Source organism: Lottia gigantea, assembly GCF_000327385.1.
Source record: "Lottia gigantea unplaced genomic scaffold LOTGIsca_88, whole genome shotgun sequence".
NCBI lineage: Eukaryota > Metazoa > Mollusca > Gastropoda > Lottiidae > Lottia > Lottia gigantea.
In genome coordinates this window covers 758911-782934 of record NW_008710892.1, presented here as the reverse complement: position 1 = coordinate 782934, position 24024 = coordinate 758911, and the positions used below count along the sequence as shown (strand labels likewise).

At 36.6% G+C, this 24024-nt stretch overlaps 4 protein-coding genes across 4 annotated transcripts; 2 read left to right on the top strand and 2 right to left on the bottom strand.

The window, feature by feature from the left end:
- Nucleotides 1-3874: 3874 nt before the first annotated feature.
- Nucleotides 3875-4777, top strand: LOTGIDRAFT_169717 (hypothetical protein; the record flags this gene model as incomplete). Its single annotated transcript, XM_009068015.1, has 3 exons — nucleotides 3875-3969; nucleotides 4282-4511; nucleotides 4596-4777. 3 exons carry the CDS (start codon nucleotides 3875-3877, stop codon nucleotides 4775-4777), a joined length of 507 nt encoding a protein of 168 aa, XP_009066263.1.
- A 598-nt stretch (nucleotides 4778-5375) lies between these two features.
- On the bottom strand, nucleotides 5376-7748 carry LOTGIDRAFT_197703 (hypothetical protein). The gene is made up of 4 exons (XM_009068014.1): nucleotides 7644-7748; nucleotides 7307-7415; nucleotides 6792-7147; nucleotides 5376-6614 (listed from the first exon to the last, which is right to left on the bottom strand). The coding sequence occupies exons 1-4, from the start codon at nucleotides 7698-7700 to the stop codon at nucleotides 5802-5804; spliced, it is 1335 nt and encodes a 444-aa protein (XP_009066262.1). The 5' UTR covers nucleotides 7701-7748; the 3' UTR covers nucleotides 5376-5801.
- A 2574-nt stretch (nucleotides 7749-10322) lies between these two features.
- LOTGIDRAFT_223043 (hypothetical protein) lies at nucleotides 10323-16459 on the bottom strand. The gene is made up of 5 exons (XM_009068013.1): nucleotides 16381-16459; nucleotides 13039-13189; nucleotides 12764-12872; nucleotides 11685-12040; nucleotides 10323-11458 (listed from the first exon to the last, which is right to left on the bottom strand). Exons 2-5 carry the CDS (start codon nucleotides 13093-13095, stop codon nucleotides 10640-10642), a joined length of 1341 nt encoding a protein of 446 aa, XP_009066261.1. The 5' UTR covers nucleotides 13096-13189; nucleotides 16381-16459; the 3' UTR covers nucleotides 10323-10639.
- A 2328-nt stretch (nucleotides 16460-18787) lies between these two features.
- Nucleotides 18788-23632, top strand: LOTGIDRAFT_223026 (hypothetical protein). Its single transcript, XM_009068012.1, has 4 exons — nucleotides 18788-18915; nucleotides 21088-21196; nucleotides 21429-21784; nucleotides 22279-23632. The coding sequence occupies exons 1-4, from the start codon at nucleotides 18859-18861 to the stop codon at nucleotides 23110-23112; spliced, it is 1356 nt and encodes a 451-aa protein (XP_009066260.1). The 5' UTR covers nucleotides 18788-18858; the 3' UTR covers nucleotides 23113-23632.
- The last annotated feature ends 392 nt before the right edge of the window (nucleotides 23633-24024 follow it).

Here is a 24024-nt window from a genome sequence, read left to right as displayed (position 1 = left end):
GGGGGGGGGGGGGGGTGCATGTCATACAATCTCCCCCTGAGAAATTCCTATTTATAGCTATTTTTGAAGGAATTATGCAATTTTCGTGCATCTATACTACTACTGCTGAAGATTATTTATAATCCAAAACGACCTCCGAAAATCGCAAACCTGTCCCTTAAAGAATCGATTTAATATTCTGAGATATGCAGATAAATGTTTGGTGACCAACAATTTTAAAAGATTTTAAAAAAAAAAAGATTATATAAACTCTTATATAAAAGTTATAGACGCTATATTTCAATGTTTAATGAAGGAAACTGTCGAGAGAAAAAAAAACATGATATTGCCGACCTTGCTTTTTATTCTGAACGAAATAAAAACCCTGACAGGTCAAGATCATCTCGGGGAAGCTGCTTGACAAATTTCTGACGTTCAGAAAAAATGAGGAACATTAAAATAATTTCCTTCGACACGTGTTCGCATGTTGAGCGACCGAATCTAATTGGATGATGACGCCCTGTCTTGCAGACGATAAAACAATCGGCGACAAATTTAATATCAAACTGGTTTGATATTACGAATTTTGTCGGCAACGCGATAATCTTATCATGGAAGCGTCAGGTTTTACCCAAGACTCTATTCGGCGACCGAGACTTTTCGTGTGCCCACGCCCTCAGCTAAAAAAAATTCCCGTTTCTAAGACTAAGGTTGGTCAAACGAATGGCTTTACTGTCCCTTCAACACATGTGATATCACATATTGAGAATGCCAAAGCTGTTTTAGTATTCAACCTACTGCCACTGATTGAAAAATCAAGTCAATTTGGAATTATTTAATGTAATGATGTTCGCCATGGTAAAGGTTCTCAATGGGAAGATTCCATTCATGTGGTCTAATTGACTATTAGACTGTCACGAGTGACCTCCCTTAATCTGTTGTTTTCATGGTGGTGCACGTCGTTCTCTTTTGAGTATACTGTTGAAAAGGGGTAATATGTTCCTTTAAACTTAAATGAAATAAAATCGAACCTGGTCGCACCATGGACCAAAAAAGGAATCATTGTTAAATGTCGTATTTTTCTAAATCTTATAGGCCTAATATTTCTATTTAAAAACAACAATTTACAGTGAAACAGCCTTTATTTCTGTATTTCTATATTCAGTCTTCGAAATCAAGTCGATAGTGGAAAAACATAAGAAAAGTGTCGATGCCAGGCTCTTGAAATTGTAAGGTAACTTCCTCAGCTACCGTATAACCACAATCTTCCTCGTCATTGTTCCCTGGAATAGCAATAAAAATAACGCTATAATGCCAAATCTGTAAAATACACAATACAACGACAAACATAATAATGTCAAACCTTATAGGATGGATAACGCAAAACTTAATGATAACGTCAAACCTAATTACAACGCCAAACTAATAAAATATCGCCAAACCTAAAAATATCTTAAAAATAACGCCAAACCTCAATATAATAACGTCAAACCTAAAATAACGTCAAATCTGATAAAACGTCATATTTCGATTTCAAATAAAAAAGGCCACGTTAAACCTAATATTAATAACGTTAAACCAGAGCCTATAGCCTATGGGCTTTGGTTAAACCTTATGAAAACGTTAAAATTGCTAATGACTCTTGCTAATAATAACGTCAAACCTAATAACGATTAACCTAACGTCAACGCAAAGTTTAACATGTTTCACGAGGTGTGGAATTTTAAAATGGATTAATTACGTTCAGTAATGGGAATAATCCTTGGTTCCGCACCAGAAAGATCCAAAACTGGCTTAAGATCATCTGTACTTGGTCCTGCTTTGTATGATAGACACACTCTGAAGCCTCTATGAAGACCACTAGAAGTGAAATGAACTCGAAACTTTCCTCGTGGGAAACTCCACCAAATCGAGCCGTACGTACAATTTGGTAAAGAATCCATTTCGCTGATCTGATTAGGGTTCCTGAAAAAAGCACACTGAGTCCGAAAGTGTCAATAAAATGTAGTATTGGGCTAAGTTAATGGTAATTTACGTGTGTAAGTTCTTTTATACCATTCCACAGAAGCTTTGAATTTTGCTTTCTAATAAGTTTAGAAACTTCGACTATTAAGGAATATACGGGAATATGTATCGTGCATTCGTGGTTACGAATCGGTCAAACGAAAAATTATTTTGTGGATGCGATAAGAATTTGAAATTTCTAAAAAGACAACAGAATGTTGATATGCACGTTTATTGGCCTCATACGACCATGTTCTTTAAGCATCGTTACACGAACTACTGAGCTACATGAAACGTTGCTTAAGGAACTTGACCTACGACATGGATTATAAAACGTTTCTCACCCTCTTTCATGGTACAGAGTGCAGGGATCACGAAATTCTGAATCGAGCCAATAGCCAGTGGTGTTGATCATGAATATGGAGCACAGAGAAAACAATACCAGCAAATAATTCATGATGACGACGTTGAAATAAATCGGTAATGTAAAGAAAATGGGCTGAAATGGAAAACGAAAAAAATAAAATGATAAAAAATCTAAGCAAGTCTCATTTGTGTAAGGTAGTATCTTAAAACTTATACGCTTAAAACTGTAATAGTCTAAACCTAAAACGATGCACTTTTGGTCGAATTGTAGTAGAACTGCATGTAGGATTTAATTCTGAAAAGTGACACGAGTAAGTTAACTTGAGCTTTATTATCTGGAAACGCCAATTAGCAGATTACTGTATCTATTCTCCAATAATTTTTGGTAAGAAATCGATATCAGTCCATTATCAATTTCAGCAGGGAATGTCTTAGGTACTTATATTACAGCAAATTCGGTTGATCAATTAGATGCAAAAGATATAAAAAGTATCAAAATGAACATGAAATGAATGTAGTTTTAAATCCTACTTCTATACCTGATTGGTCTAATGAAGACGCACAACACCATGCAGTTTGCAATAAGGGAAATCCTGTCAAGTTATAAAGTATCAAAGCAAAGAGCGATCTTACTTACCTGTCCTGAAACTGGTTCTTTACATGTTGGAGATTCTGTTCGTATATTTTTACACTACGTTAAACCTTTTTATATCCGATAATGACATTATATGACCTTTTTTAATTTTTAGGTAATTGACCATTTCCTTTGAGGGTAAATGAAATGGTATTCTATGAAGTTTTTTGTCCCACCTTTCTGCACCTTATGCTATTGGCTAATGAATGCAAAAACCGAGCCAGTGCAATCTGACAAGGGAAAAAAAGTACAATAATTGCGCCAGGTCAGATAAGTTAGTCGGAAACGATGAGGTCGTATTATGTCATGTGATAATCAGTGATGGACATTTTTGACAATAAAGAAGCTTTAAATACCCTTCTTCTACTTGTCCCCCCCCCCCCCCCCCCCCCCCCATTTACATAATGAAAGAATAGTCTGTGCCCCTGCTCTGACCCCTCTTGTAGTGTTTCCTAGAAACGCCGCAGTATGATTTCCCAATTCACATCAAAACATCTATTTAAAAAAAACAGGACAAGCCAGATCTATTGGTAATAATATTCTCATAAATCTTTCAAGGCTCATTGACACTGTAGAACTCTGAGCTAACTCGAAAAGTTGATGTGATAAACATTATGTGTAAATAGAAACTCCGGGCCAGCCTCTTTTCTGAGTAAAACGCCACTGATGCCTACTAATTATATGAACTGCATGGGTTGTTCGCCTCTAATTTTTTTAGGTACTGTGAAGGTACAATTTCAGTTCCTAAGATGTACTTTTAGATTTCAAAACTAAAATCGTGTGAACAGAGCTTAGTCTTGAAACAAAAACAACCTACTTCTTCTATCTGTTATAGTCTTATCAGTATTAGTTCATTCCGTTCAAGACAACCAGAGTGGAATAAACATTACGATGACAGTAATTTACGTTGTGGTTATTTTGGTTTGTATCGGAGTCGTAGGCTGTAGTGGATTCAACGATCCTTGTACCATACAGCCAACTTGGTGGTAAGTAGTCTAGACTTTAAGACTGAGGTAGGCCTAATGTTTATATGTGTACGACTGAAAATAACATCAGGACTGAGGTTGATACAGATCAATCTATTTTATTTATTATACGTATCATTGGAATTAAATATTGTTGGAACTTTCCCGATTTGTTCTGCATCTACGTACTTCAGAGAACAACAAATAACTAAATTTTGGTACGTTGTTGGTTAGCACAAGTGAAGTAACCTCCCCTTTAATTATCATTGTGTACCTCTATACATTATGACATACGATAAATTTTGTGTACGCATAATGCTCTGTGATTTTCAGGGGTCAAGACGCGGCGACCGAAAATGGAATCAAGGATGCAACAGCCAACATAACTTGTACAAATGGTAGCGTTTGGTGGAACTATCCTCGAGGTCGACTGCGACTTAATTTCGATAACAGCATACCTGGCAGGGAATTCCGAGTCTGTTTGAGCGGCAATATGATGGGATCTTTTAGATCTATTATGGATATATCTGGAGCTCATAATAGGAATATGAATGCCGAGCCAGGTAAGCCCCTCCCCCTACCCAAACATATCTTCGTAAAAAAAATTAAAAAACTGAAATGCCCTATTCATAAACTGATTTTTGTAGGTAGGCTGATTGTTATAAGCCTGTCTCGTAACTCGTTCTTTCGTGATCAAACTGTTGACAAACCCCGTTTCGATGCCTGCATTCTTTTTCTCTTCAGATCAGCAGCTTTGCTCCAGTTTCCAGTCCAAGAAAGTTACAATAATGTTAGAATCGCCTATGACGTTACTGTACATGACTATTAATGATTATAGAATTGAATTTCAATAAAACATTTGCTTCATAAAAAGTTAGTTTAGTGGGTACGTTTTGTACCAGATAGCTGTGATAGTCCCTGGTTACGTTATTGTTCACTTAAATTGACGTCGTTAATGACGTCATTGATAGCGCGCTTTATCAGCAGACGTCTCTCCGCGACGAACACAACAGCTAGAATGGCGGTGATGACTATAGACCAACTTAAATAATCGGTAACTTTTTTAGTTCTTGATCTTGCTCGGCTGCCTTTTGCGTTTTACTTTAGGCTACTATAAGTTGTGCCAGCAGGCATATTGGACATGCGAAAGAGAGTTACGTATCTATCTAGTTCTGACAACTAAGACCTTCAACTTTTGAGAAATCTTGACTGTTCACAGCCTTCAAAAGAACACTTTCAGTGAAATGCCATTTGAAATCGTCTAAAAGAGACCAACACTGCTTATCAAGTATTGCAGATTAGAATTAATAAACCTTCAAATTGACTGGACTGGGGTTTGGGGGGGGGGGGGAGGTGGTTTTTTGTTGATATTTGCCCCTTAGGAGAAGCCAGATAGGGACGACTATTGTTGAGAAAATCAAACCAAATCATAGTACAGTCAATTTATTTAAGTACCGAAAGGAAGAAGATTCAAACAGATTACAAAAAGCTTAAATATGACATGATACAGGAAAAGCTGTGAAAGATGAGGACGTCAAGATACATTAATGAAAGATTCTTCTAATTAGACTGATAATGATACAAATAAAAATAGGCATAGGAAAAATAAGACAAAAGATTACAGTACAGCTACATATTTCAGTTGATTTGGCAAGTGCAATAACAAGTTGAAGACAGTAAAGGCATAACTGAAAATGTCGAGAATAGTATCATTTGTATTTGACAACTCTAGGGCTGAAAAAAAAAAGACACGAAAGGTTATGACACGATATATGAATGATTATGTTCCAGAAATTAGCATATTTCACTGAATATGAATAGTTCAAATGGAATAAAAACACTGTCTGCCTCAATTATGCAGCTTCTTCATCTTCTTCCTCAAATTCTCCCTCCTCTTCAGCTGTAGCATCCTGGTACTGTTGATATTCAGATACCAGATCATTCATGTTGGATTCAGCTTCAGTAAATTCCATCTCATCCATGCCTTCACCAGTATACCAATGGAGGAAAGCCTTTCTCCTGAACATAGCAGTAAATTGTTCAGAAATTCTCTTAAACAGTTCTTGGATGGCTGTGCTGTTTCCAATGAAGGTGGCTGACATTTTCAGACCTCTTGGTGGGATGTCACAGACAGCAGTTTTCACATTGTTAGGAATCCATTCAACAAAGTAGCTGCTGTTCTTATTCTGAACATTCAACATCTGTTCATCCACCTCCTTCATGGACATACGACCTCTGAACATAGCAGCTACTGTCAGGTATCTACCATGTCTTGGATCACAGGCAGCCATCATGTTCTTGGCATCAAACATCTGTTGGGTAAGTTCGGGAACAGTCAAGGCTCTGTATTGTTGGGAACCTCTGGATGTCAAGGGAGCGAATCCAGGCATGAAGAAATGAAGACGTGGGAAGGGAACCATGTTGACAGCCAGCTTCCTCAAGTCAGCGTTGAGTTGACCAGGGAATCGAAGACAGGTGGTCACTCCAGACATGGTGGCTGATACCAGATGGTTGAGATCACCGTATGTTGGTGTGGTGAGTTTCAAGGTTCTGAAGCAGATATCGTATAGAGCTTCATTATCAATACAGTAAGTTTCATCTGTATTTTCTACCAGTTGATGAACTGAGAGGGTGGCGTTGTAGGGTTCCACAACTGTGTCGGAGACCTGATAAAGAAAAGATAATTTGAATGAAATTACATGAGCAAAACAGCCTAATCATGTGACAGACATCTTTCTGTTTCTTTTGTAGCCATTGGCTTATTGCATGTCAAGGAAAGTATTTAAATAGCTTAATAAAGCTTCTGAAGTGGCAAAAATTAAATACATAAAATTAATACAAACCTTTGGAGAAGGTACAACTGAGAAAGTGTTCATGATTCTGTCTGGATATTCTTCTCTGATTTTGGAGATGAGGAGAGTTCCCATACCAGAACCAGTTCCACCACCAAGAGAGTGGGTAAGTTGGAATCCCTGAAGGCAGTCGCAGTTTTCAGATTCCTTTCGGACAACGTCCAAAACTGAATCTACTAATTCTGCACCTTCTGTGTAGTGACCTTTGGCCCAGTTGTTACCAGCACCACTCTGTCCAAAGACAAAGTTATCTGGTCGGAAGATTTGACCGAAAGGACCAGATCGGACAGAGTCCATGGTACCTGGCTCCAAATCAACCAGAACAGCTCGAGGTACATATTTACCACCTAAAAATATCAAAAAAAAACTCTATAGCTCTCTAAATTTCAGTATATTTCACAAAGTTTGCTGATTCCATGTGAACTAGCCTTGGTAAGTTAGAAGTTCAAGAATCTTCACAGGCAAATAAAAGAGTTGGTGACAGAATTTGAAAAAATTGTATCTACCTGTAGCCTCATTGTAGTAGACGTTTATTCTCTCCAACTGAAGATCAGAATCACCGTGGTAAGTTCCAGTTGGGTCAATACCATGTTCATCAGAAATAACTTCCCAGAACTGTAATGGGTACAAGATTATTTCATAAAGTCAATTGAAGATGTAGAACATTTAAATAAATTTTGTTAATGAATCAAAACTCAAGGAATAAATATATGAACATTGCATTTTCAAAGAGGGAACACAGTTAAGACTGGATTCATATACCCAAACTTTGATTTCATAAGGTTTTTTTTTGCATCGTGAATGCTGGTCAAATAGAACTACTTTGTTAAATCTACTACTTACCTTGGCTCCAATTTGGTTGCCACATTGTCCAGCTTGGATATGTACAATCTCACGCATGTTGAAGTTGAGTGGTTAGGTAATTTGAAGATCAGAGGACTGAATACTGTAAAATGCAAACATTTTTCTTTATAAAAGAGAAAAAAACAGTAGTAACTATGAACACCAATTGCAAGATCGTACCAGGCCTTAACAAATAATATCAACATAATCAGTTGCTAAGGGCTAATCATCAAAATCCAGTGAAAACCTCAGTTGGACATTGACAATAATTTGATCAATCTGTTTATTTAAACAATTCATTAATTAGTTAACAATTAATCCTAAGCTAATAATTAAATACAGAAGCCTTGTTTACAATCACACAATGGTTGCTGAGCTGATTATTAAATAATCTATTTAAGATGATTTGATTTGTGAGTATATTTTGTGGTAATCTTATGATATTATTAACAATTTTATATTGCTTGTATAATTGTTGTTGATTAATAATGATTGTATATATACATGTATATAAGTTTTGGTGAAATTCAAGAAAGGCTTTTGAGTCTTCTTTCTTATGTAATAAAGTGATTATTTTTTATTGTAATATCTCCAATGGGATTTCAGTCTGATAAAGTTATCTGATCAACATTTCTGAGATTTCTTTGTTATTCATCCTCAACTTTCTTGTCACTTCTTATACATTTGTGTAATACATTGCATCAATATTTTTGTACATCAAGAATTGGCATGAGCCTGAAAATTTATAAACCTTTAGAGTCTAATAGCTTACCAGTTTTTGTCAATCTTAAAAGCAATTGATAAGTATGTATAATGCTTTTAGTTTCATATTAGTATATATTTTATGTTGATTTACCAAAATTCTAGTTTTAATTTATTGACTTGTTCATCCAAAACTATGCATTAAAATAGTTGTATGTCCTAATTTCCTGTTGTTCGAACATTTGGTTAATGTCAGTGTAGAACACTAGGAAAGGAGGTTGATCTCATTCTGTTTTTTTTATATTTTATCTCAGATTAGATTAAAAGAAAGAACTGACATGCCAAACATCTGTCATCAGTGATGTTAATTTTAACATGATAACCAAACCATCTGGTAGGAAGATATCAATCAGCTTTCACCATAGTAAAACTTGGTCTGTAACTCGATATCTACTGACAGTTTACTCCAGTTTTTAATCATACTTCCAGCTTTTTTAACCCAGACTTCTCACATTACAGAATACTACTCTGTTCTATTACTCATTTCCACCAGATGGTTGTATTTAGCATGTATAAGATCGTAACAGCCATTTCCCTCAAAATAAGTCCATAATTTACTTCTCCAAATCATATCAGTTAATTTCTTTACATTTTAAAGGAAAATGTTACTGGTTTTCACCAGATGGTAATATTTAGACATGCTGAAGGTACTAACTGCCAATTCCTTCGAAAATTAGTCTAGTGATTTGAAAAGTGAATCCATTTTTTCAGTTATTTTCTTTAGATTTTGAAAATAAAATGTTACTTATTTCCAGATGGTAGAATGTTACAGAATGTTAAAGATACAAACTACACATTCTTTCAAATATTAGTCTCGCAATTAGAAATGTGTTGCAATTTTGTATATTTAGATTATTTTTTTCTAATTTTGAAGGTACAAATTTAAAGTTGTATAAACAAAGATATTTATATTTGAAAGTTATTAGAATTTAATTAAGATATAAAATGAAGTTTCAAGTCCTACTTTTTTGCACCTTAAAATTTAATGATGAAACTTTTAATGAAACAAACTTCATAGTAGTCTTTTCAATTCAAAAGTTCTGTTTTGAACTTCAAATTTCAACTACCAATATGACCACAAACAAAATCAACATTGACATGGATCTTACTAGAAGTCCAGCCATGTTGACCATCACCAATATTGTTTAATAAATACAAACAATGTTGAGGTGAATTTTCACCCAAGCTCTTCTATTTAGTTAAGTCAGTACCGGTACTTTAACCAACAGCTGTTTCAGATACAAATTTTAAATTCTAACTAGTCATGTCAGTAATATGTGACTGCAATGTGTAAAATGTACTGTTTAATGATATATGAAGTCTGATAAGCCACTTCCTACTAAGTGTACGCCATTTCCCTTTTAGTTTCAAAATTTGAATTAGGAAAAACTGAAAAAGTTCCCATTGCATTGGCAACTTTCTGAAATATGACCTATTGTTAGATTGACTAAAATATTAAATGGAAAATATGCAAGATATTTAATGTTTTTCCGCATTTAATGTAACTTTTGTAGCTAATGTAAACAAAGAACAGAAGTACTCTTCCAGCAAGACTTTGCACAGACAATAAAATTTTAAGCCATCGGTAATTAAGAGTCTTGAACCAGTGATCCAGGTGTAACATTTCGTTATGCGGTTGTATGCTGTGTTGAAGTAGAATGTTCTTCTTACAATGCTGCCATGAAGCTCAGTAAAGAGGTTCAATGTATGATTTAGTACCTTGTTGAAAATATACACAAATAGAAGCAAACAGCTTCATGAAAGTTAGGCTAGCCCTCTGCACAGATTCAGCTTTACAGCAACTGCTGAGGATTGCCACTTAAGAGATCATAATAGTGGGAGCATCTACAGTGTCTGCAAGTGCTGTTCTGCTGATGGAAACTGAAGTCAAGATGAAGGGAATTAAAAAATAAGACAGACTTTTTAAAATATTGGTATATTGTACCTGTAACAACGTCAGCGCCAAGCATTCAAGATGGAGATGAACAAAATAAAAAGTAAAACGTTGCAATTTGAATTTTACAATTTCACATTAAAAAGTTTGTTAAAAATGTAGAAATATATTGAGTATTTAAAAGTGTCTGCACACAAATTATCAGTTGGTCCACAAAACTTTGTTTTTTTGCATATCAAGATTTGCAACAGAAGCAAAAAATAAAATTGTTCAGTTACGGTCAAAGCAAAATTAATCTAGCTTTTGCAGGTGTTATGAGCACTATAATTAGACATTAAATTTAAGCTTCTTCATCTCCTTCAACATCTTCATCATATTCTCCTTCCTCTTCAGCTGTAGCATCCTGGTACTGTTGATATTCAGATACCAGATCATTCATGTTGGATTCAGCTTCAGTAAATTCCATCTCATCCATACCTTCACCAGTATACCAATGGAGGAAAGCCTTTCTCCTGAACATAGCAGTAAATTGTTCAGAGATTCTCTTAAACAGTTCTTGGATGGCTGTGCTGTTTCCAATGAAGGTGGCTGACATTTTCAGACCTCTTGGTGGGATGTCACAGACAGCTGTCTTCACGTTGTTGGGAATCCATTCAACAAAGTAGCTGCTGTTCTTATTCTGAACATTCAACATCTGTTCATCCACCTCTTTCATGGACATACGACCTCTGAACATAGCAGCTACTGTCAGGTATCTACCATGTCTTGGGTCACAGGCAGCCATCATATTCTTGGCATCAAACATCTGTTGGGTAAGTTCAGGAACAGTCAAGGCTCTGTATTGTTGGGAACCTCTGGAAGTCAAGGGAGCGAACCCAGGCATGAAGAAATGAAGACGTGGGAAGGGAACCATGTTGACAGCCAGCTTCCTCAAGTCAGCATTGAGTTGACCAGGGAATCGGAGACAGGTGGTCACACCAGACATGGTGGCTGATACCAGATGATTGAGATCACCGTAGGTTGGTGTGGTGAGCTTCAAGGTTCTGAAGCAGATATCGTATAGAGCTTCATTATCAATACAGTAAGTTTCATCTGTATTTTCTACCAGTTGATGAACTGAGAGGGTGGCATTGTAGGGTTCCACAACTGTATCGGAGACCTGGAAATACAAAGGAAATTTCATAAGTAAGGCAACATGACATGAGCTCTTATCAATTGCATAAGTATAAGAGGAAAAAACATATAATGAAAGAAAATTAGACTTGAAATTAAACAGAAATGTTTAATGCTGTTATCCATATATATATGCATGAACTTTGAGCCCACACAACTAATCAGTTGCTTGGACAAGAATGAGAAGTTCTACCATAATATGGACGACTTACTTTTGGTGAAGGGACGACTGAGAAGGTGTTCATAATTCTGTCTGGATATTCTTCTCTGATTTTTGAGATGAGGAGAGTTCCCATACCAGAACCAGTTCCACCACCAAGGGAGTGTGTAAGTTGGAATCCCTGAAGACAGTCGCAGTTTTCTGCTTCCTTTCGGACAACATCCAAAACTGAATCTACTAATTCTGCACCTTCTGTGTAGTGACCTTTGGCCCAGTTGTTACCAGCACCACTCTGTCCAAAGACAAAGTTATCTGGTCGGAAGATTTGACCGAAAGGACCAGATCGGACAGAGTCCATGGTACCTGGCTCCAAATCAACCAGAACAGCTCGAGGTACATATTTACCACCTGGAAAGAGAAACAAAGACAAAATTTATCTATTGATCAATTGAAAGTTAAAATGCCTCAAAGTCAAAAACAAATACAACTTTCCTAAACAAGGGGCTTGACAACAGAAGTAATTGTTTAGTTCCCAAGGATACTTCTAGTCCAATAATATGCCTCTAAAAGCATGAATGAAATCATGATCGATAATCTTTTGTTTTTGAATGAGTTGTTTTATCAAAAATCAATATATGTTGTCAAAACATTAGCCTTGAAGATAGTAAATGACCTTAGATGTATCTATGTTGCTTAGCAGTTCACACTTCAGTTCCTCCGCGGAATGTCTCCGTTGTTTTGGTCTCTTGAATTATATATGAACCAATCTTGGGGTGTTCCAGTTGGATTCATGACCAAGACTGGACTCCCCTGATAATGACTTGGAATTCTGATCAAATAAGTCCGCTTATGAAACTGTCTCGAGACTCGCTTATGTGAAATTGAAATAATACATATACAATGTCCAATTAGCTCATTTATTTACATACAGGCAGGGTTACCTTGGCTATATCGCATATTTATGATTCTTTCAAAAATGTCTTTCCCAACAATACAGAGCCTTGACTTTCCTGAACTTACCCAACAGATCTTTTAAAGATTCATAAAGTTGTCCTTACTTCAATCAGATGAAAGCAGAACCGATGGAACTTCAAAGACAACAAAATTATATAACAGTAAAGTAGTACCAACCTGTAGCTTCATTGTAGTAGACGTTTATTCTCTCCAACTGAAGATCAGAATCACCGTGGTAAGTTCCAGTTGGGTCAATACCATGTTCATCAGAGATCACTTCCCAGAACTGTAATGGGTACAAGATTATTAAATTCAAAAATAATAAATTTAACGAAGTATCGAGAAAGAAACTAGGTGGATTAAAGTATTCAACAATATAAAATTTCTATGACAAATTCGAAGACGTGTTCCTGCTGAAATAGAAAATTTAAAAAAGGAAAAACTTTTCTTACCTTGGCTCCAATTTGGTTGCCACATTGGCCAGCTTGCATATGAACGATCTCACGCATGTTGAAGATAGAAGTGACTTAACAAACTAAAAGATAGTCTACTGGATTGTATATGGAAGCTGATCTTTATATTCACCAGCAGTGGAGACTGTTGCTAAGAAACAATAGACAAACATGTTCTAATTAAACTGGCTATGGTGATAATATACAACAGTTAGTAAATAGACATTGAATTATTGATTAAGCCAGGTTCTCTAATTGTTTTTATCACGCGTTGGTCATTTCTGATTGGTGTCTTAATCCAATTACTTCAATTAAGTTGACAAGTTGTTTACTCTGGTATCTGGTTTGTCTCCTCCAAAAATATCTATGCGTTTGATTAAGTTGTCCGGTTGACTCTTGCGTCTGGTTTTACTCCTTTGAAAATTCTATGCAGTCTGGTAACAATGCCTGTTAAAGTCATTTTTATACAAGTATGAAATATCTTCTTTGTACAGTTCCAATTGCAAATGTGCATCAGTTTTCTGTGAGCAATGGTTACTATAGAAGCAGATGTAATGTGCCAATTCACAGAAGATTCCTGGTGTTCTATGTCATATATTTCTATCCATTCAAACATGCATGATACTGTAAAATATCTGGTAAACTGGTAAATGGACCAAGGTAAATAAAGAGTATTGATGGCTGGAGTAAAGCAAACAAACACTGCATGGAACTAGATTTTTATTTCTAAACTTCAATCGATCTTTCACAACTTCGAGACTAACTTAGTTTAATAATTCTTATTCTTAATTACTTTGAGTGAACTGATAAAAGGTAAATGGAGAAATCGCTTCCTCAATCCCCCCCCCCCCTCCACATTTATCATAGATTATTGAAGTTAATCCCTTCCTATACCCAAAAGAAACAAAACTGGAACCAACTTTTGGAAGACCCAACCCTAAACTGAACAATTAATAAGCACTACCAAGGGACCAAGCAGTCATGGATTATTTAAGACTTGTTGCTCAAAACCCACAAAAAAAAATTTCTCAAATCTACTCTGAGAACCCCACCCTGATCAATAAATAAACACCACTGATAGACTAGAGGAGTCATGGATTATTCAAGTCACCTAAGTCAAGTCAACGAACAATAAACTTGGAACGAATAAACTGTTCAAATGTCACAGATGGATGAAGATAAACCAGGGGAACTTGGTCATGGATTATTCAAGATTCTTAATGATACCCACATGAACAATAACTTGAACTAACAAATGACAATACCAATCCTAAACTAATCACTATGACTTGTAGTCAAAGCAGATACATTATTCCAAGTATATTCGACAATATTCAATTACTCGATAAATAACGAATGAGATACATCTAATAACAGCCGATCACCATGGCGATGTCAAAATATATGAGACAAAAGGATGAGGAGTTTTGTTGCTAGGTTATTGATTGATGCAGTTCTTGATAACCTAATGGAAACTGATCACGCAACTTCAACTCTTCTATCCTTCAGTTGAGTCATACATTATTCATAATCTAAACAGCCATCAATCCATACAGCAGAACAACTGGTTAGGGTAGTGGCTACTTAACAATTCAAATTAGACTAGGGACATACAGAATATGATGTATCGTTTATATCAACCTTCCTAATAGTCTAGTAGCAATGAAAATAAGGTATATCAAAGTCGGTATATAACTGCCTTGCAAATATGTCTCATTATTTTGTGCAGTGTATTTCACTCCTTATATGGTCATTGATGTAATATGCAGACAGCTCTATTCATTTACTTTCCACATGTCATTTAAGATGTCAAACTCAATATTGTGCCATCCAAACAGAACATGTTCAAACAGAGCATGTATTGAATTCACTTGAAAGAAGCATACAACTAAAAAGAAGTTCAAACCAGCAGAGGAGACTATTACTAATCAAATGAGTAGTATATCATGAAAATCAACCCAGACTACATTACTAGAAGTATGACATGATATGTAATGACACTAATCAGACAAAATGAATGTTGCAGGAATGTAAGAAAATCAATACAGTATACTTAACTATGTTGTCTGCTTTCATGTGTCATGTGAAAGATATGTGCAATATTGAAACCTGAAACTTGAAGAGGAAGAGCAAAGCATTCAGATTTGGACCTTCCTCGATGCAGGGTGAATTAACATTACTAAGACCAGCAGATGCAACTACCAAAAAAATGCTGCCTCTACAAGTCACACGATTGCAACTTATTTCGCATAAAAACTAGACTAGTCAAACTGTAGCGAACTGCATGACAAAGTTTTATTTAATACAACAACAAGCTTTCTTAAACATTCATCAAAATACAGACTCAAAACTACCAAATATAGACTTGTTAAAGCACAAGGAGGGGCTGGTTGTTTGACCAGTTAATAACAAGGATTAATCCATTCACTAAGGGCATGATTCTTCATCCCAGTGACAAGACAAACAAACTATCAAGATGTCAAGACAAATAACCGAGTGACTGAATAAGAAGGGTGAAAATGACTGGAGGGCAAACATGGTAGTAAAACAAGCAAACAAGATTTTAAAAATCTATTTATCTCATTATTTCACAAAAAATATTTTTCTAATTTCACAAAATTTATATCATATATATTCAAAAATTCAAAATTAAATTCTCATATACTCTAAGCTTTGTCCATATATGTTTTTTTTCGGTACAATCCGTACATTATTGTAGTATAACGAGCCCTTACAACCCCCTATGGAGAATCACAATTAGATACAGTTTAAGGGTCAGTAAATTCAACAAAAGGTTACAGCTGGAGAAATCCGGTGAAAGACATGGACCGTTAGGCAGGCTCCGTAACGAATGGGAAAATAATGTAAAAATTCACGCAAGTTACAAAATCTGGAACTATAACCGCGCCCAATAAACGCCCAGTACATTCCATGCCGATAAGATTTTAAATCTGACCGGTACACAAAAGCGCGCGTATATACTCATACAAAGCAATTAAATATCGCGTACCTTTAAATGAAAATTCGCCAGAAATAAATTGTGAAAAGGGATGGAGCTCACAGATGGTGAATAAGATGAATTGTGTTATATACATATACTTGTATTAGTCATAGTTTTCACTCATTAATCACCTCACAATAGACGGAGCTGACTTCAGACAGCTCGAGCACGTTGACCCACATCAGACGGCTCGACTTCTTTAAGTCAAAAATTCACAATCTAAGATAACTAAATAACTCTTAACAATCAAACTTACAAATAAATATTCTTCGTCAATCGAAAAAATATTGACAAACTCAAATTTCAACTAAATTTTTTAACAAAATGCTCATTCGACTTACCGGTAGGACCCGTTTGATGTTCGCCGACTGAATGGCAGTCTGGTGTGGAAATGAAAAGGAGGCTGAGTGTAGACTCACTTGATGATGTCATTTAGCCTCATGTATTCCTACGCTTAGTAAATTACTATATACCAATTGAAAACATATTCACTTCGCTGGAGGTCAAAGTGTGGTACATTATTTCCGATATTTGAAAGAAACAGTCCAATTCTGCAGTAACAAGAGTCTATTGTGAGAAAAAGTCATGTTTTTCAATCCTCCAAATTATTTTAAAAATGTTTTCTAGCAGTAAATATCAGATTTCTACATTTTATTACCTACACCGACCTGATTTTATTCCCCTCTAGTATATTAGTAATCAGTATGAAGTCTATTTTAAAAGATTCGGTCATGAGCTGCCAACGTGGAACTCTAGAATACTATAATAGTAATAAGGAACTATTTTCTCAACATTGGCCTATATCAGACCAATTGCATCGCCTGAAACCATTGTTCCATTGTCTATCATAGCAAAGAACTTGTTATATAATTATTAGAGCTCAGGCCCGCAGCTACAGGGATAAAGGGGGAAGGGGGGTGGGGGTTGCATTCTGAAAAACAGGATTGCCCCCTTCCCATGAAAAAATCCATACATCCGACCAATTCCATTACTGCAACTAAACACCATACACCAATGCCCTTTCAGATGTATTAGTTGCATTTCCGAATAATCAAGTCTGGCTACGAACCTGCTAGAGCTCATCTCATATTGACGACCACTGATCCTGATAAACAATCCTCATCAGGACAGCTGAAATGAAAATGGGGGTTAGCGTTCTTAAAACGGACCCAAAGCGTATGAGCTAAGTAACACCATACCCCATTGCCCTTCCGAATAATCAAATTTGACCTGGGGCCTGAGGATCCTACCAAGATAATATCATTATCAAACTATTTTCTTTGGTGAGATTCATGAAGGTGCAGGATCTGAGTTTAGCACTTAAAATAGAAAATAGCTCGAGAATAGCACCAAAATAGCCCCTATTTTAGCAATCAGAATAGAAAATCATTTCAACCGGTACTTTTTTTTCTATGTTTCAAGCTCCCCGTAAGTTCCCCCCACAATCTAAGTGTGAAGTCGTGCAGTGAGAATCTATAAATTTCTTAGACTCTTCCGTGTCGCTATTCTACCAAAATTATTGCATGCATATTTCGTATATGATATGCTTTCCAGATATAATCACATATTTGAAGTATTTAAAGAGATACACAGATGTCTGATTACCCGTATTTCCATTAGCAGATGATAAACCCCAATCTAAGTTATTTGTACCTGTACATCTAGGTGATTATATTCTCACGTGCGGGTATCATTTGATCTTGGATATCAAATCCTTTCTCCTCCCGAATTCAAAAAAAAAGATTCTTCTCAGCTACACAGATTTGAAATTACACGTATAAGAAGAAAATCCAACTTCGTACTAATACCTTGACTGCAATAGGTACTATTCTTGTATCACGGATCTGATTAGATAGTACGCCAGCGAATGAAGCCAATCACAGCCGGATTGTAATCTAGCGGTAAAATCAGAGCCATTGACAGAAAGATTGCACTATCATGATCAGAACGAGTTTGGAAGAATGAAGGGCCGAGTTTCACCACCATGTCATTCGACCCGATCAGATCTAACGAAGTATCAACCACCAAACCAACAACACAGATTCATCCTATTTGAACCAATACCACTACCAACTACTACGACTACCAACAACTACCCAGTTTGTGATATCAGCATGCGCTGGAAGTGAACGTCAACTTGTCATCTACCAACCAACTAACCAAGAAAGACTGCAAATATCAAGGCTTTTGTTGATGCCTCAGATTGGTTGTATTCGTTAGTGTACAATCCATCAGATTGCTTCATTTACAAACTTCCATGATACAGGAGCGGTGACAATTGTAGTCAAGGAATAAGTACGAAGTTCGTAATAGCTTGACATTGTGAAGATGCTATACATTTATAATCTACAAGATCACGTACAGCTTCTTTCGGTAATTTTTTGCGCATTTCGCACTGCATATAGACCAACACCGAAAGGATGCAAAATATGTGTGTACTAGTAGCCTACCGCGGCCTTTACCACAACATTATTTATATAAATAATAAACAGTATATTATCGTATCCAAAATCAACATCGACAATATTCTGGAATGTGGAATATTAGATACTTGAAATAATTTGGCATGGGGGTATTCGAATATTGTATATACTTCATCCTATCCTATATTCAACCAATCACGACAAAAGTTTATTATATACTCACTCATGCATAAGAGGGATACATATATTTTGGCGAAAATGGTTGTCATTTGGCCCAAAGACACGAAATAGCTAGGATGAGTTTAATTATTTTCACTGACCGCATTTTTGTTTAAAGTTGAGTAAAAGCAAATAGACACTTTATTGTGAAGGTGCAAAGTGGTCGGTTTGTCAAAAATGAGGGAGATAGTCCATCTTCAGGCTGGACAATGTGGCAACCAGATCGGATCAGCAGTAAGTTTTTTTCAAGTTTGAGGGATGGGGTGAGGCAATTGAAAATCAAAACCCGTTTTGATTGATTGATTGTGATTTTGGAATAATTTTTTGTGACAATATACAGTCATCTTGATGTTACATTCAAGCGTGACATAAAACATGAAGAAATTCATAGAAATTCATTAAATCATATTTAAGTTTTACTAATTGCTTGGAATTCCGATACATGTTCATGCATTAAATGTGATTCGTTGGTGGTTTATCAATTCAGGGATTGTGAAATTTTGAATTCCAATACAAACTAAATTTAATCTTAAAGTAAAGTAGAGGATTTCATGATTCCTGACAGTCAAAGAGCATTGTACAAATAGTTTCAATATCTTAAAGGGACTTGTCTATCTATTCGCTTTTCCAACTCCTAAAACTACCGTCGGAAATTAATTGGATATATTCGTCTCGTCATTCGCCTTAACAGCTCATATATAATCCATTTTTTTTCAAATTTTATTATACTCGATAAATTGGTTTCAGATAGTCTTAGCAACTCTATCAGGTTGTTGTAGTTGTAGTTGTCTTGTTCACCTTGATCGACATCTATCAAATCGCTAGAACCTGTTATACACTTTATACAGGTTTATTTCTCGGGTTTGACTTCATTAAAAATGGGAGGGTATCGCTTTCATATCATCTATTCTTTATTATAGTTGACTGAAGAAATACAATGCGTAACCTAACTTGTTTATCAACAAATTTTATATTGTTATTGTGGTTTTACTGTTGTTAGTCAGGTTTTCCTGTAGTCCGAAATTTGTTGGCTGTCACCAAAATGAAATAAATTTAATAGATTTTGACGTACTAATCTTTAGTACCTAATTGGGCTAATGAAGAAAGGTTGGCCGTTACCAGACTCTGATAGATTTAGGCAGTTTGTGGCTTAACAAGAAGAGTGGTGGTCTGTTGATTGAAGTCGGTTCGGGCTCTCCCCCGGGGGATTTCTTTTTTAGCATATTTAGCTCTCCTACATTCTTCTCTGGGGCACCTTTTCAGGTGGGAACCCTTAGACTTGGTTCAGCAAGTCCGTATATTAGTTGGGCCATTGTAGGCAGTTATATCTGATGGCGTAGGACCAAAATTGTTAGCTCTGTATTTGAACTCTGTATTTGCCGATGTGAGAAGCCTATATGGATGTTTTGAACATACTACGATGGACATTACCAGCCCTTGATATTTTTTTTTTTACAGTTATGAACAAAAAAGTTGTGATTTCTTTTCAGAAAATATCACCCATCCTTGAATGTAAATTAGGGTATGGTTTAAAGTTAAGCACCTATGTAGACCTTTTAAAAGATGTATCTAAATTTCTAACTATTTAGGTCTACCAAATTTGTATTTGTTCGTAAGATTGGATAAGTTTCGGACTAACTGCCCCGGAATAAATAAATAAATCTTGTCGTATGTCAAATTCCCCGAGTTGTTGACCTTTACCAAGCTGAGAAACTGGTTCATATACTACTGTAAATAATGACTTGATTTTATAATAAGCTGACAATTAGATTTCCTTATACAGTAATAAAACAACACATGAACAGTTCTAACTGTGTGAACATGGCAACTCTCCAAATGAGGGAATGTCAAGTTGACAAACCTGGTCGTATCGTTTAGTGACTGTCGGTATGACGGTATGGCATCTGGCATGGCCTTATTGCATTGCTGCACAACATAAGAACCTGATCAGCATATACATGTATATGTAACATTTATACCAATTCAATGATACGTCTTCTTTGACCAGTAGCTACACGGGGGCAAAAGAGGGGGGTGGGGCAAATGGATCCCTCACCCCCCTCCGAACCGACCAAATCCTTTACTGAAACTAAACACATTCACCATTGCCCCTCCGGATATATTACCTGCCCCTCCGAACAATCAAGTCTGACCATGGGTCTTCCATTTCAAATAGTATATTTTTTTTGCTTTGCCTTTACTTAGGTGTATCCTGGATCGGGATCCCAAACAAGAAGCAATAGACCTCATGCAGATATGATATTTTCTTTTGGCTTTTATCGAGTGTCCGACATCAGGACGACAAAAATTCGACTGGATCTAAAAATGATCTACTCTTGAATATAAGACACCTTCAAATAGCTAACAGCAATGATTTGACATCTACCAGATATGTCTTTTTTCCAGTTCTGGCAGACGATTGCTGGTGAACATGGGATAGATCCTACTGGAGCTTATCATGGTGACAACGATTTACAACTGGAGAGGATCGAAGTCTATTTCAACACTGCTCAAAGTAAGTCTGAATAGCATTGTTGCCAGTTATGAGCCGGTCAGGCTATGCTAGCTTACTCTTCTAGACACCCGATATCACTTTTCATTATGAAATACTTACTCATGATTGATATATTTCCTTGAGAAGTTCATTGGTTGCTCTCAATGGTTCGCTTATATGTTGTTTTTATATCGGGTTTTGCAGTTCGGATCGTTAGCAGTTTGTTTATTTATGAATTTTTTACTTTTTCCAGGTGGAAAATATGTTCCGAGAGCAATCCTCGTCGATCTTGAACCAGGCACCATGGATGCTGTCCGCAGTGGAGCACACGGACAGCTATTCCGACCGGACAATTTTATATTCGGCCAAACAGGTGCTGGTAACAACTGGGCTAAGGGTCATTATACAGAAGGCGCTGAATTGGTTGATGCAGTTTTAGATGTGGTCCGCAAATCTGCTGAGAACTGTGATTGTTTACAAGGGTTCCAGTTGGTCCACTCTCTAGGCGGCGGAACCGGAAGTGGAATGGGGACGTTACTGATTAATAAAATCAAAGAAGAATATCCAGATAGAATCATGACGACATTTTCCGTCGTGCCATCACCAAAGGTAGATGTATCAGAGGGACACTCGAATTACCATCATAATCACAATCTAGAGCATAATTATATTCCATTATCTTTCTATATTACAACGGTGGAACGCCATCTGTAATAATCCAGACTGGCAAATCTGTCCCTTCCACAGTTCGTCAGATGTGACGTACGACTGAAGAACTGGGTATAGGACAGATTTGTCCAGCTAGCGATAACCAGTTCGTAATGGATTGACATTGTGAAGATGGCAATAACCATGAGGTTGTAAAGACAATGCTTCGTTTGCCAAAACATCCCTGAACATCAATTGTCTCCTCTTTTTATCAGCATAGTATGGTGCAAATCTATAAGGTTGTAAAAGCCCTTACCATTTCAATTACTCAGCACGAGACCGGTGGATGGTCAAATTCGACAACATTTCATTATCTCAGATAGGAAAGAGTCATTGGGGTGTACAATTCCATTTCATTTCCACATCGTTATATTCTTCTTTGTTATATTTTTCAGGTGTCTGACGCTGTTGTAGAGCCATATAATGCCACGCTTTCCGTGCACCAATTGGTGGAGAACTCTGATGAAACTTACTGTATTGATAATGAAGCCTTATACGATATCTGCTTCAGAACCTTGAAACTCACTACACCAACATACGGTGATCTCAACCATCTGGTATCAGCCACCATGTCTGGAGTGACCACCTGTCTCCGATTCCCTGGTCAACTCAATGCTGACTTGAGGAAGCTGGCTGTCAACATGGTTCCCTTCCCACGTCTTCATTTCTTCATGCCTGGGTTCGCTCCCCTGACCGCCAGAGGTTCCCAACAATACAGAGCCTTGACTGTTCCTGAACTTACCCAACAGATGTTTGATGCCAAGAACATGATGGCTGCCTGTGACCCAAGACACGGTAGATACCTGACAGTAGCTGCTATGTTCAGAGGTCGTATGTCCATGAAAGAGGTGGATGAACAGATGTTGAATGTTCAGAATAAGAACAGCAGCTACTTTGTTGAATGGATCCCCAACAACGTGAAGACAGCTGTCTGTGACATCCCACCAAGAGGTCTGAAAATGTCAGCCACCTTTATCGGAAACAGCACAGCTATTCAAGAAATCTTCAAGAGAATCTCTGAACAATTCACTGCTATGTTCAGACGAAAGGCTTTCCTCCATTGGTATACTGGTGAAGGTATGGATGAGATGGAATTTACTGAAGCTGAATCTAACATGAATGATCTGGTATCTGAATATCAACAGTACCAGGATGCTACAGCTGAGGAACTAGACGACGATGAAGAAACAGAAGAATATGCTGATAGATCTGATGGGATAGAGATATAACTTCCGGTAATCATGCAAATACCGGTAGCTCTTAAATACAGGTCTATCGGTATTGTTACTTATACCGGAAGTGACATTCGATATTTCTATAAGTGACATTATACACGAAAGAAAATATATACATATATTCAATTACAATGGTATTCCTCTAAACAATCGGTTAATCAGCTGGTAGGATTAAATGAAAGGATGAACGGCCTGCTTCAGAACCCGATTCTGTCTAACATCCAGTAGTGATGCCGGGATAAAGACCGTACTTCTGGCATTACTGTTAAGGGATCAAGACCGCACTTCCAGTACTACTGTGGATCAAAATCTCACTTCCGATATTGCTGTTTGGGATCAAGATCTCACTTACGGTACTGATTGAACCTGAAGTTTCTCGGATGACTTAGTGGTAATAATTATTTTGGGGGTATAGTTTCCAAATATCTACACCGTAACAAACGAAATACTATGCCCAACTAGCCAACATTGTCAAAATGGAAAATGAATGTACGAAATAAATTCCATAAAAATTATGCCACATTTTTTTATTTCTTTAGTTATGATGTTCACATACCACATGTGAAATGATTTCAATTGGACACTTAATTTCTAAGATGAGATGAAAGGGTGAGTTAGGATTATCCGACAAACATACCCAATTTTCTCACTAAAAGTTCTTTTGATACCTATAGGTTTCCATACCTTCAGGTATTTAATCCAAAGTTCCTTCCTTCTACATTTATATCGACTCTCGTTAAAAGTTATATTTTGAGTGTCGGCCTGGCTCGAACAAAAAAATGTTGAAATGGGCCCTATTAGTGTCAACTCTCGACTGCATAGGTAAAATTCAGGGCTAAAAACGCCAGGGGAGCTATTCAAGAAAGTGTACGGAGGTTACGGACTACCTCAATGGTGTTTACGTTT